General features: G+C 40.0%; 1 protein-coding gene across 28 annotated transcripts in view; it reads right to left on the reverse strand.

Annotated features, from left to right (window-relative positions):
• Positions 1 to 692: 692 nt before the first annotated feature.
• Positions 693 to 14,604, reverse strand: part of ADAM22 (ADAM metallopeptidase domain 22) — a 240,133-nt gene continuing 226,221 nt past the window's right edge. For 14 of the 28 annotated variants that reach the window (XM_086696715.1, XM_086696716.1, XM_086696717.1 and 11 more), the window contains 2 exons: positions 11,406 to 11,529; positions 693 to 7,150 (listed from right to left, as the gene is read on the reverse strand). In XM_086696715.1, coding sequence (XP_086552841.1) covers positions 7,022 to 7,150; positions 11,406 to 11,529 — 253 coding nt within the window. In that variant the 3' untranslated portion in view covers positions 693 to 7,021. Of the gene's footprint in view, positions 7,224 to 11,405; positions 11,530 to 14,604 lie in introns of those variants that run through there. The other 14 variants (XM_025929783.2, XM_086696728.1, XM_086696759.1 and 11 more) reach the window with 6 other exon arrangements.

Raw genomic sequence — 14,604 nt, forward strand, 5'->3', positions numbered from 1 at the left:
TTAAAACTACTTTGGGGGGTGCCTGGGTGGTTCAGTTGGTTAAGCGTCTGACTTATGCTGAGGTCATGATCTCACTCTCCAGGAGTTTGAGCCCTGCATCGCACTCTGTGCTGACAGCTCAGAGCCTGCAGCCTGCTTCAAATTCTGTGTCTCCCTCCCTCTCTCTCTGTCCCTCCTGCGCTCCTGCTGTCTCTCAAAAATAAACATTAAAAATAATAATTAAAAAAAACCAGTAGTCTGACTACTTACAACTACTTTTTTCCTCAGCAGACTGTGAGCTGAAGGCAAGGAAACAGCAGGTGTCAAGGTTAAGACCAGAGGATGAAATGGCTCTGTGAGAGACAAACAGCTAGGTGGACCAGTGTTTTAGGCAGTGAATCTCCTGAACCTAAGCCAAGTGCATCCAAGGCCCAATGCTTTAGAGTCTAACACAGGTGAACTTATTCTATTAAATAAGCACCACTGCCCGGGCTCTGGGTCAGGATTCAGGAAACAGATCCATGTTAGGGTCAGAGAGGAAGTGCTTATGAGGCAAGGCAAGTGGATAACAGGAGACTCCACCTGTCACTCAGCTGAGGAAACTGTCCAACAAAGTGAGCAACCAGGCTTTGCTACAGGATCTCTGTATTTCTCATGCTTCTGAAAGAGAAACCACGGTCGGGAGAAAAAACAGGATTAAAGGGAGTCAGGCATCAAAATAACATAAAATCTTTTATTGAAAGTCACTTTATTGATGTTACAATGAGAGTAACATAGAAAACTGTGGTATCTTTTTAGCTTCAGAAGTGAATACAAATAAAATTGTGCCAGAAATTTGAACCTCAAGTTACAGTGACCTTTAAAAACAGTTAAGGTTTTTGTATACCTACAATATAAGAACAACTTGATAATTTGAACAGCCATAAAACACATCACGCTTGCTCAGGAAAGCAGTTGCCATAAACATTTCAGTTGGTGATTGCCAAAACCCAATTTTTAAAATAGCTTAAGACCTGAAGTGCAGAGGAGCAGAGAGAATATATTAAAATGAAGCCAATCTTAGGTATATACACAGGATTACCTGGTTACCAAAAGTGAAATCATGCCGATAATAACACTTCCCTATGAAGTGGCTTCCACTATCTGTAGATGGACATCACCCCTTAAGATGATGGTTGTGGAAAACACTAGCGCAGACCTACCTTGGCTAACATATAAGCTGCTATGTTTAGTTAGAATGCCCAGTTCCTAAAAGAAGTTGTCTTTTTGGGATGCTAGATTGGAGGGGTAAGTCTCTTCCAGCAAGTTTAAAAAGGACATACGTGCTTAGTTATCCTGAATAAACCTTTTGTTAAGCACTTTAGAAGTTAGTGTTAAAAAAAAAAAAAAAAGTTTCCCATATAAAACAAAGGTGTTTTAATGGGTAAATTTTTACCCATTAAAAAGACTGGCTGTAGAATCACAGATTTTGTGCTAGATTAGAAAAGAAAGTGGGGTTTCTAATCAGGCAGTGATATACATGTATAACTTAGCAAGAACTCTTGTATCATAACTGAATAAATTATTAATTCATATCAGCACTTTCCATAATGTGTTATCTGGTAGAACTTAGCACCGCTATGTTTAAAGATTTGGGGGCTATTTGCATTATTTTAGAGTTTGACCATACAACACAAAAAATCCACATCTGACACTTTTTTAACTTCAGAGGAAAATGTCCTTTTCATAAACTCTTTGAAAACTTTACTGATGATTTTGTAAGTGCATTATCTTAAGATTGCTAGTCTCATTGTATGCCTTTTTGTAAAAAAAAAAAAAAAAGAAAAAAAAAAGCCACCCTACATTTTCCCTGGTTTTGATTTTAAGGATACCTAAACACATGAAATAATGGTGCCCTGGAGCAAAACTCTGCCAGCCTTGAAGTACGTCTCCATTCAATACAGGTTTTATGAACAATTCAATAGGGACACACTGAGCAAGGGTGACAGGCCCAACATGTACTGGGCCCATAAAGTATTTATAGAGCCAACACTCAGTAAAACTGCAAAGTATACCAGTCTGTCGTAGGCACTCAGCCCCTCTGTCCCCACCACACCCCCAGTGATCTTCTGCACACCTGGCTTCTGGGCTCATGTGCGTCTCCATTCTGCTCCTGTGTCAAGACTAAATACCCCGTGACCTCCCAAGGCTCACTACTTTCTATCCCCCCTCCATCCTGAAATATACCCGAGGACCAATCTCTTAGTGACTTCTAAATGTTGCATAATCCATGCCCAGTTGCCAGTGAGAGAAGACTAAAGGTGCCTCTCTTCCTCCTATTCTTCACCCTGTGGTTCTCCCCAGTGCCAGTTTAGCCAAGAAGGGACTTACCTCCATGACAGTGAGGAGAAAAGGGCTGGCAAGCTACTGAAGAGGAGTAGGAAGGGTTTGGAAGCATCTCTCAGACTCCGTAGGGAGGATGCTTACTGTTTGTCAGGTCCTGGAGATAAAGGACAAAAATGCCAGGCAGGTTTTTGTTTTTGAATGTTTTGCTTTTCTACTTATAAACTGAACCAGATGGTGCTCCATGTTAGGGGCTCTGACAAAGCCATGAATAAAACATGAAGAGAAATACTATGCCCTGATTTCTAAAGTCCTGCTGTATCTTCATTTGATGAACATCTGGGAAAGCTCCTCTCAGAATTAAAGGCACCTGCCTGCACAGCATATGCTATCAGCATGTGCCCAGAGTTCTAGCACATGAGGCTGTGCACGTGTGCACACACACATACAGACACCCAGATCGTGGGCTGCTGCCTCTTAACGGATTCATAAGAGCAGTGTGGGCTCCTCACAATCCAACAGAGGAAGCTGTTTATGAAAGTGCTTAGTGCTCCTATGCCAGGAGGAAACGTGCTGCATCCAAAATCAGAACAGTTTTTATCCATTCAGAAAATAACTGAGGGGAAAAACAACAACAAAAAATTAACAAGCCTCAAATTAAGCCCTATTCCACAGAAATATCTGCCTTTTATATATTTTAAGCTAGTAGAATGAGAAATTCACCTTGACTCCATTGAACAACAACAAAAATGTGCGTAGCAATTTTAGGGGAAAACGGAAGCGAAAGGAAAAGGACCATCAGGACCCTGAAATGTAGATGTTATGCCGCCAGTGGAAGTCAGAACATTTCATGAAAAACTGATGGCAACTTACCAAGTTGGTAGGATGGAATTTATAATACGCTGCCCAAGGGGGCGCCCTTGACAGCAGCTGGCAGTGGTGTCCTAGTCAGGCTGTGGCAGCAAGCGGCTGGCCACCCTTCGTTCCTTCAGTCCACTGAGTGCCACATCTCGGCACTGCCAGCTACTCGGTATCCTCCCAATAAACTACCCTTCCTTTACGTTTAAGTAAAATAAAGTAAAATAGTCTTCTCTTTAGGTAAGGATTTATTATGTTGAATAACATGAGGAAACATTAAAACACTAAATATATAAGTTAAAGTAGAAGTACATGACAACAGGAAATGAAGAATGGATGAAATAAACACGCGTGATTTTGTAAAGGAGGGCATAGAAATACCGCCTCTCCTCCAGCCCATAGGTAACTAAAAAGTAAAGAACAAAGTCCAAAAAAGCAAAAGGTAAAGAGATCTGGGACAATTGACAGTTTAAATTATGCAAATTTGCAAGGGAATCAACAACAACAACAACAACAACAGAAACGTAAGGCTGTGATGAAAATCAAACATAAATAGTCCTTTTTGGGAAGTGCACAAAAGATCTAATTTTATCAGCAACTTCTTTTAGAAACCCTATCTATCTTATGCACAGAAATCTATACCAGACTGACTTTATACATAAAGACAATTTTAAAAGCCTTTTTAAAGCCAGGGGAAAAAGAAACTAGTATCACTTAATAAAGCACCTATCTCAAGTATTTTTGGCATTCCAACCCTACATTTATTAGTCAAAAATTTTTAAAGAACAGCCCTGGGTTTCTTTAAACTATAGAGCAACTAAGGTAAACTGAAGGCCCTCACTATGCTGTGCTGTTTGAGTGGGTTCCTTTCCACAGGCTGCATGTGACCTGGGATCACTTTCCAGCTGAGGGACTCCTGAGGAGGACGCTACTTCCTGACTAAAGAAAGAGTTGGCTGGACACAGACCGGTAAGTCTGACCTCAGTTCCTTCAGGGGCTCCCTCTTACCCCCACCCCCTTGTTATCATTCTTAATAAAGAGATTTCAATGTTTAAGTCAGAGTTTGCTATACTGCAATGTCTACGGACAAATGGACCATTGCAGGCAGCACGGTTGTCAATCTGAAGTTTTATCTATGCAAAAAACTTTAGAAAGAAAAGAAAAAGGCATACAATGGAACAGAAAGGCCAATGAACCACTCTTCTCTGCTTGGCATCAGAGTTCTATAATTGACTGGGGGCTATAAATATTAGTTGCGTGATACAAACCGCTCTGATGACCTCAAAGTTCCTCTCCAAAATATATTAAAAAGTTCTAATGCTGTGCTTGTGTTTAGTGCCATAGGTCCATTTTCCTGTTTCAGTGGATGAAAAGTCATAAATATTTAGATTTAATACATCTAAATACCAACCATGAGTACCCGTATAGGTATTTCTCAAAAGTATCCACTAAGATTATAAACTTGTCAGAGAATTCTGCAAATGGCTGTAAGAATGTTCAAACATTCTTAGGCAGATACCCAGAACAGAACATTAAAGCTACCATAAAATCATAATCTTCCTGCAAATAAAACAAATGCTTTTCATTCAGTTCCACCTGAAGGTTATTATCAAGGAGCCTGACTATAAATAACTATGCCTTACAAAAGACATGTTACAATGACTTTTACTTGAAATAATAATTTTCATGTAAAAATAATTGAGAAAGTAAGGAAAGTGTATGGGAGGGAATCTGTTGACAAGTAGCTCCCCATTTGTAAATTCTTTCAAATTAGGGTTTATGTAACCGTAACTAGGAAGCATATTTACACAAGGTACCTTACATTCAAATCTATAAACTCTTTTATAGTCAAAATAAATCTTATAACATTAGCATTTTATACACTCAATACCAGAAAATATTCAGTGCACATTAAAGTGATCTTGGTCAAAAGCCACTTTATTTGCTACATCTTTAAATCTGTCTGCCCTCCTGCCCTTCATTTGAGCTACATGGCATTGTCACCCAACACTCACCCAAATCTTAATCTGATGGATCATTTCATTGTAGTATCGACAATCACATCCCTTCCTGTCATGAAAAATGCCATTTACAAACACTTTATAGTTTTGAGTGATTAAATTTCTTGTCAAACATTTTCAAAGACTTTCAGAAGAGAGGTCCGTTTCAGAAGACAAAAACCATAGAATATAAAATACTGCCTCTAACATGGCCCTGCAGTTTGGGCATCTAAGATGACTATATGTGAAGATGAAATGGATTTTGACCATTGACACTATTGGGAGAGATCAAATTTAGGAGAATATTTCTGAAATCTTGTCTGCAGATTCCATTCCTCTCAAGAAAAAGGAAAGAAAATGAGGAAATTCAGAAGTACTCTTCACATCAAAGCATTGGATTGATCCCATCAATTTCGGAGTTCACTAGAGTAGTCTTTCCCGGGGAAGTTTTCTTTTAGAATGACAGAGCTGCGTTGTAACAGCTATCCAACTTTGGTTTTAAAGAAGGGACTTTAACATAGATTTCTCACTTTTCTATGGATTAAAAAAAAAAAAAAAAAAAAAAAGAGTTCAAAACATCAGATCTTTTCCCCTGCCAGCTGTTTGGGTAACTTCACAGTTGCCGCACACTTGGGGCTTTAGGTTTCTTCTAACCCTCTGTGGCCTGTTGAGGCTTCCCGCCCAGTTGGTAGAACCTCCATCACCTTGCTTCCACATCAGTGCGGAATGACCTGTTGGACTCACATCCTACTGATGATAAATATCCTTGATAAACAGTGTAAAAGTTGGTTTTATTAAAACAAGCTATTCATCTTACAGATAAAGGTAGCTAAAAAGTTTTGTCAAAGAACAAAAATTGAGGCCACAAAGGGTTAGAGTGTCGGCAAGTCGGAAGCTATCAATGTATCAGGGGCCCCGGTCTCACGTGTCTTTGGTACACTTGCTTAAGGTCAGCAGGACGTGCTGCTGAGGGGCTCACGGGCCTCCAGGGTGAGACTAGGCGTGCTCTGATACTGAAAGACAACAGTTGCCGAGGCAGACACTGGCTGGAGGACTCCCAGGGAGCAGCCATCAGCCTCAGAGTGAGTGCCTGGAGGCCAGAGACTGGCTACACTACTGAGCTCCTGCCCCAGCCAATGTGGAAGCCCCAGATTTGCTGGGCATTTTCTTCCCTGGTTCGATTAATCACTCAAGAAAACTGCCTCCAGGCTGTGCACAGCTTAAAGGGATATCACAGGTTTTGGAGGACAAATACCAATTACGGAGAGAGACACTTAGGGCACTGACCACTATATTTACAACATCATCTGTTTATCATCTTTAAAGACCATTTGATGGATGATGACGATGTGCCTGTTACTGATTATTTTTAGGCATTTGGCAAAATACACTTGTGTGTAACAGTTGCTTTTTTTATTTTAAAAATGTTTACATATGTACAATTGTTCTTGTATGCTGATATAAATATGAAAAGTAAAAAAACAAAAATAAAGATACATGTTTCGAGTAAGCATATGGGATATTGGCCTCTCAAGCTTTAAAGTCCTGCAGAAAAATCCTATATGCCTTAGCCCTGCATGCTAGTTTCTATTATGGGATGTTGTTTCCTTAAATGTGGAAAGCAATAAACAGAAGCTTCATGCACATAGCATTACTGTCTACAATGAGGATGTGCTTCAGAATGTCAGTTCTGAATCCACTATTGTCCCTTAGGAAACTTGCTACATTTGGGTCATGAGTTAATTTTAGTGAGATTTCTACATGTATCTGTCATGCGGATTATCCATTAACATACCGGTACCTTTATTTTTCCATGTTATAGTGTAACATTTCAGTAGTTCTTTTCATGGTTCAGTTAAATCCTAAGCCAATGACAAAAAGAAAATGGTATCCAGACGTGAGACTCGGCTTCCTCTCCTCTGTGGCATCTCAGAGGGTCTGTATTGTCTGAAGAGCAGATAGATTTGCAGTGATTCCGTGAGGCTGGGTTTCTATAAAAGTTGAAGTAAACAGTTTTGATGTATCACATGTAAACAGTGGATCTTAAATGGATGTCTCCCATAGCTGCACAACAGAGAAAAGCAAAATTGCACATTATGAAAGCAGGAAAACAGGCATATTTTTTTTAATGTTTATTTGAGAGGGAGAGAGAGAGAGCATGAGCAGGGGAGGAGCAGAGAGAGAGGGAGACACAGAATCAGAAGCAGGCTCCAGGCTCCACGCTGTCAGCACAGAGCCCTATGTGGGGCTCAAACCCATGAGCCATGAGATCATAATCTGAGCTGAAGTCAGATGCTTTACTGAGCCATCCAAGTGCACTGGAAACAGGCCTATTCTGAGCTATGAAGATGAAAAAGATGAAAAAGAGTTGGTGATTCCATCCATACTTATGTGGTTGTAGAAGCACACTCTTATGACATCTGATGAATGGATAAAATAAACGCTCTAATTTTTAGCTTTCTCCTTCCTCTAAACCTGTGTTTCAATCTTGTTAGCAATTGCCACCTTTTAATACCAAACCTGTCACATCTTCATTTACTGTTACTCAAAAATTTGAATAGATTAAATATTATGTCTCGAATGAAATAAAATAATTTAAAATATTATTTTTTAAAATCATATATACACTCCTTTTCCCCAGGATTCTGATATGGCCTTCTAGAGTAGTGGTTCTCGACCCACCTGCACATTTCAGTGATCTGAGGAGGTTTTAAAAATCCTACTGCCCAGGCCACTCATCAGACCAACTAACTCAACATCTCTCTGGGTCTCTGGGTGGGATTCAGGCATCAGCATAATCTAGAAGCCCTTCAAACAATTCCCATGTACAGCCAGTACTGAGAAGTACTGACCTCGGGAAAGTGTGATTCCATCAATACCACTACCACCCACTTAGAAATCACTGCTGTGGGCCTATGACCAGGCCATCTGTTCTCCAAATCCATCACTGTCTCCTAGAAAATTGTCCTTTCCCAGGAAACAAAGCACACATGGCATGATGTCAATTCCTTACTTCCCTTACCTCTTCCCCTCCTTACCTCTCCCACCAGTTCTGTACACTGTCCTGTTCATATCTAATTTCTACAGCATTCAGTAATTGCTTTAATGGAGTATAAACAACCTTGGAATGATCAAATATGAATGCAGCTCAGCTCACCAGAGTGGCTACTTAAAAAAAAGAAGAAGAAGATGACGACAACGACGAAGAAGACCTGGCTGATAAAATATTGCTTCCAGGCAATATGATTTGGGTACACTTTTATAAACATGAACAAAGAAAGTCTAGAGACCAGTGTGACTTAAGTTACATCCAAATTAATCCAAATTCCATTTTTACTGAAATCTAGAGCATGTCATTGTATACCTAATGAGATTCTGGGACAGAAAAAGGAGAAACGGCTAAGTGACTATGTGGATGTTTCTACATAGGTTCCCTATTTAATAGGTTCTCTTGAATCTTCGTGGAAATCTTGTTCTCAATAGTCACATTGGCTACTCCACAAAGACTATGGTAGAGCCGCCTGTGTTCTCCCCCTTTGGAGGACAAATCTCTCAACTCTAAGGATGTTTGTGTGTGTGAATGACCCCTGTTGGTGGAGAATAGTGAAAATGAATGGTTAAACAGGACATTTGCCAGGTAAGAACATCTGGATTGACACTCAGATGATGGTATGGAGTGGTAAAGGGTTCAGGCTTCAGCTTCAGTGAGTCCAGTTTTCTCTCAAACGGTTAAGAAAATTAGTGACAGCTTGCAGAAAGGGGAACAGAGGGATGACACTGGTGGGACACTGGTGGAACCTGAAGATCACCATCATCCCAGTGAGGAAAAAGGAGCGAAGAATTTTGCAAGTCATCACTTTTAGGAACAGACATGACTGTGGCCGTTTCTAATTTCTAGATGACTATAATGGAGGGGTTGCTGGTAAAAAAGATCTGCTTGTTTGATACTCCCCAGCCCTCCAAGGCAGCCCAGAGATGGGGGCTGCCTATTCTGCAGGATTCTGCTATGTGCTCATGTGGATGTTCATGGTGAATGGAGCCACGGGCCTTTCACACTGTCCCCGGGGTTACAGTCTTCACTGTCGCCCCATTCATCCCAGGGAAGAGGCCACGAGCTGGCCATGTCTTCTGGGGAGCTGTCATTTTCAGGGCTTTCCTGTGGGAACAATAACCTGCACCCTGGCATGACAACAGCTGAGAGAATATCCCCAAGTAGACAGAGCAAAACAGCAATGTAAACAATTTATCAGAGGTAAAAAGTAGGGTGTTATACTTTGACAATTCTCTGAGGAAGGATGACAGCCTTGGATTTCTTTACCACATACTCGTGTCATGAACAACTGGATGCCTATTAACGATTCTGTTTTTTACAGCCAGAAAGCTGAGGGCTGGGAATCGGAATTTTCTTCTTCCTTTCCATCTTTTACCATTACCCATATGAACACGGGAAGCTAACTTGTCACGTAATTCACAAAACACCACTGCTTGGTTTTAAAGTCTTTTTGATCATAGTAATCTAATCTGCTTTTAGCGAGTTTTCTTACTGACTGCGAGTGGATCGAGTTAAAATTTGAATGATTCGTGTATACCTTGAACCCCAAATCTTAAGCCATCAAAGAGGCTCTGAAATATCTTTCTACACCAAAAAACCTAGGAACCCGAGACCCACTAGCAGATAAATCTGCCGGGCTTTTAAAGCTCCATTTTTTTTTTTATTTTATTGCAAAATTATTTCTGAAAAGATCAACATTACACTGTAACTGACCACAACAGAACTTGGATACCAATAAAAGTAATTATTCTTTAGTGATATCTCTCATTTAAGCCTCTCTGAGGGCCAGTCTGCCTCTCTAAATTCGACTACCTCTCAAATTTCACATAATGGATGTATTCTGGGAATACTGTGAGGCTGAGCAGAATCATAATTAAAGTTATAAAAGAGGACTCAGTATTTAAGGAACTTCTGGCACACCTGAAGCTAATATAACACTGCAGACAATACTAAATTATATTACTAGATTATAGTAATATATTACTTCATTTAAAAAATAAAGTAGAAAGGAATTGGTTCTTCTATGTGAAGACCCAATGACAAATTAAAAAAAAAGTAAATAAATAAATAATAAATAAATAAAACTTATGGTTAACCATATTTTTATATAATCAGTTCTTATGTGTTTTTAAATATGGCTTTTTAGGGGTGCCTGGGTGGCTCAGTTGGTTAACTGCCTGACTTCAGCTCAGGTCATGATCTCCCTGTCCATGAGTTTGAGCCCTGAGTCAGGCTCTGTGCTGACAGCTCAGAGCCTGGAGCTGGCTTTGGATTCCGTTGCCTCTGTCTCTCTTTATCCCTCCCCCATTTGTGCTCTGTCTCTCTCTCTCTCTCTCTCTCTCTCTCTCTCTCAAAAATAAATAAATGTTAAAAAAGTAAAATAAATCTGGCTTTTTAAAATATAAGAGGTTGCTAAATTTTACCATACCCATTGCCGCATTTTTATAATATTAGAGATTTTTTTTTTTTTAATTTTTTTTTAACGTTTTATTTTTGAGACAGGGAGAGACAGAGCATGAACAGGGGAGGGTCAGAGAGAGGGAGACACAGAATCTGAAGCAGGCTCCAGGCTCTGAGCTGTCAGCACAGAGCCCGACGCAGGGCTCGAACTCACGGACCGCGAGATCATGACCTGAGCTGAAGTCGGCCGCTTAACTGACTGAGCCACCCAGGCGCCCCAATATTAGAGATTTTCATATGTATCCAAATTCCACCTTGCCTCTAAGCCACTGGTCTAACTTTCTGTCACAGGTTCTGATTTCTAAAGTCCTATTGGGTATTATTAGCCAGTAAAAGGCCTGAGTAAGCAAATTAGGCATGAAGATGAGGCTAGTTTATTTCATCTCTGGCATTTCCAGGTATATTAAAAAACTGATAAAAACAAAACACATTCTGTTTTGTTTATTCCAGGCTGTCATGTAGAAGCTACGAAGTATAATAAAAGATATAAATACATAGCAATGAATGATTAAAACATACCAAATATCACTAGAATTAATTCAGTAATTAAACTCATTTGCAAATATAAATCTGAGCCCCAAACCCCAAGAATCTTCTATTTTTCAATGGAATCTTGAAAATCTTCCCCCCCCCCACTTTTTTTTTATAAAGAAGGAAAAACAGCTCTCTCTTTTAAAGCATGAACTCATAGATAAACGATAATGACTGAGGCTATTAGTGTATATTCCACATACCCTGGCACTTGGTCGGTTCACTTTCTTCTCTTCATCAGGAAGTGGAGGCATTGGGTATGGGTATTTTCTGCTGGAGGCAATAGACCCAGTTGATGAAGAAGGAGACTTGGCAGGAGATAGAGTCCTGAGATGTTGAGAACACATGGAATAAATACTATGTGACTGCCTAACATCTCTTTCAAATATCTGAAAAGTAGGTTCAAAACAATCCCTCTGATTGCAATTTTCATAGGCCACTACTGCAAAGGTTTAACTACTGGGAGATTCTCTGTTCTTCACAACACTGGAATGCTGGAATTTTATTTTCCTAATGTCATAACTGCAATGGATTATTTAAATGTTAGCACACAGAATCAGACTCTTCAACTAGAAAAGCCAATCATGAAGTTTCCTATAGAATAGATAAAAAGCTAAAATGGAGAAGGGGCAAAATTATTCTAAGAGCTCATAATGGTAAATTAAATGTACAACATAGGAATATTCTGCCTTGTTTTTACCACTTAATGTAAAAAGTGTTTTAGTACAGTAATTCCAATTATATTTTTAAGTTCTGAAAATACAATACAATTGATACATTTATTAGTTGCTAAGTCACACACCAGTTTACACATAACTCATGCATTCAGAGGCCAGTATGTTAGTTGTGAAAGAACAAAGGCAAATAGAGGGGTTTTAATAATAAATTAGTAAACATGCAAGCAGTAAGGAGTGCAGAGTTCCAGCCAAACAACGAGTCTGATGAGAACATACAAAAATGGTCTGATCAGTCCCTACAATCAGCATTTCTGGACAGGGAGGGTTTTGTGCCACAGAAGTAGACCTTGCTAACTCATGTAGGGTGTACTTGTCATGCTAATAAGGTGGCTACACTTTAGTGACTGGAATTTTACTGAAATGAACACAAAACACAAATACCCTTCCTATTTAGATAACGTGTATTAACTCCATCATGAAGACATTCCGTATAAAGATACGCATGAGTTGTGATGTATTCTGCTCTTCTGTATTCTGCCTGTGCAGTGGTAATATGTGTGACTAGGCTGAGCTCACAGGAAGTGCCCACATCTGTTATCTTGTCTTCAAAGTAAAAAAACAAAAACAAAAACAAAAAAACAGCTAAGAGTTTGTTCACTTACACCGTATCAAAGGGAAACAGATGTGCTGATTCAGCAGTACCTATCCATTCACAAATGTTACCACTCCACATCTATGACTGCTCAGCTCCCAGTGCCTGGTGGCTGTGAGCCACACCGCTGAAGTGGTTACACAGCCACGTCAGAGCACAGGTATTATTGCTGCAGGAGGCACCTCACCTGCTGGGGGGGACTGACAGCCTGGGAGTGTCAGCAGCAGGGCGGTGCTGGGCAGGGGAAGATCCACTGCACTGCATGCAAAGGCATCAAGAGGGTTCTTCTTTCCCCCTTGTTGTAAATTTTGGTTCCCATCCATATATTACGCTTTGCTCTAGTTCTCCTGTAGTCTTCAAACCGGCTTCCATGTTATAGACACCAAATTCAAGCTGACGTTTGAAAATACTTTTTCCTACAAGTCCTGAGATTCAAGTGACCCTTCTTGCTCAATTGTAAGAATCAATACTGCTTTAACTTGCTTTTAATCTGTAACTCCTAATACTTCTTCTAGTTTTGGGAAATGTCCAGGACCAGTGTGAACTGGTCTAATGTTCTAGCAGTGTGAATAGTCACAATATCACAGATATTTGACTTCTCTTGTGCTGATGCTCCCCACTACAGAGCAGATGGGGCAGATGGGTAAAACTAAGAATACAAGTACTTCAAATCCTTCGAAAGACTATTAAGGCAGTGTATTACTACTGCATTTTTTTTCTAATGCAGAAATTAAGGATGTTTTTAATTTTAAGAAAACACTGCCAATAGGACTATGACCTTTAAGAAACATATTCAGTGTGTGTAGAATGAGGAGAAGTTTTTGTATTTAGATATTTAAATACATATTTCTAAAACAAGGGATGTTAACCTGGGTTCAGATTTTTAGCCTAATCACTACTGGTAAGAAACCCAAGTTCAGGAAAGCTAGTCAGGTACACAAAGAAATAAATCTTGTTTACTTTAGGGGAACATGCAAAATGAGTCCTCTTCTTAACTTGCTACAGTGTGGATGTGTCCATAGCATGAGCTGTTAGCTTATAGCTTCACAGTCATGCCAGTCATTCACTTGGCCATGAGTCCAAATGACCAGCTCTACACACATACCAGGCCATCCCAATGAGGGGTGCTGGAATATTTCCTCCAAATATTTTTCCATGGCCAAAGCCAATGGTGAGTGAAAACAAAACATAAGATATTCTCCAGATCCCCCAAGAGATTGCATGTATACTTCCTCTCACATGAATACGCCAGCTAGCTGACACTTTGGACTGACCCTGAGGGGAAGAAAAGCCAAGCAGGATGGTTTTAGTAGGGGCAAGGGGCATCATGTCCTGGAGGTTGGGTGGTGTGTGACAGCATATTATTTTGAGGGGTTATTCGGCACCAGAACAGGAGTCAGAATAAGAGCAGAGAACAAGGTGGGGTAAATCAGCTTAGGGAAATAAAAGCAAACTAAAATTTTGAAACAAATGTCTAAAGAGAGATTTCTGCCTCCACGGTCTTTTCTGACCCTGGCTACTTGCCTGGTAGTTCCAATCTGGCATTTACTGAAAACCAGGCACTGGCCCAGCTCATTCACTTAGAAAGTAATCTTTGAACAAATGTTAATGATTATCATTACAGCATTTTAAAAAACCATAATAACCTTAATGGGTGCCATTTAAGGCTAAACAATGAATGTGTGCCTGTGTGCCCATGGATTGTGGTCTATCTTGCGGCCACAGGAGACTTGCTGGGCTTGCCTTTTGTAGACATGTCTGTAAGGCCACGCTGAGCTCAGTTCTGCCCTCCAGGAATGGCTGAAACCACACCAGTCACGTATGAGGGACACGGGTCCACCCTTACTCACTTGTCTTTGTTCAGATGCAAATTTTATATAATCCAGAAGGATTTATAATGTGTCCTAGGATAGAATTTAAGTAGTCACTATACCCCCTGCTATTCTTAAGTAATTACAGAGAAGTGGAAAGGGAACAGATTTTGGAGTCACAGCCAAGCTGATAATTCTGATTCTTATACTTAACTAGCTGTGCTACCCTGAGTTACTTGTTGTGTCTCAGTTTCCTCTATCC

The sequence above is a fragment of the Puma concolor genome, chromosome A2 (genome assembly GCF_028749965.1).
Source record: "Puma concolor isolate L17-30 chromosome A2, mPumCon1.1.hap2, whole genome shotgun sequence".
In the NCBI taxonomy this organism is placed as follows: Eukaryota; Metazoa; Chordata; class Mammalia; order Carnivora; family Felidae; genus Puma; species Puma concolor.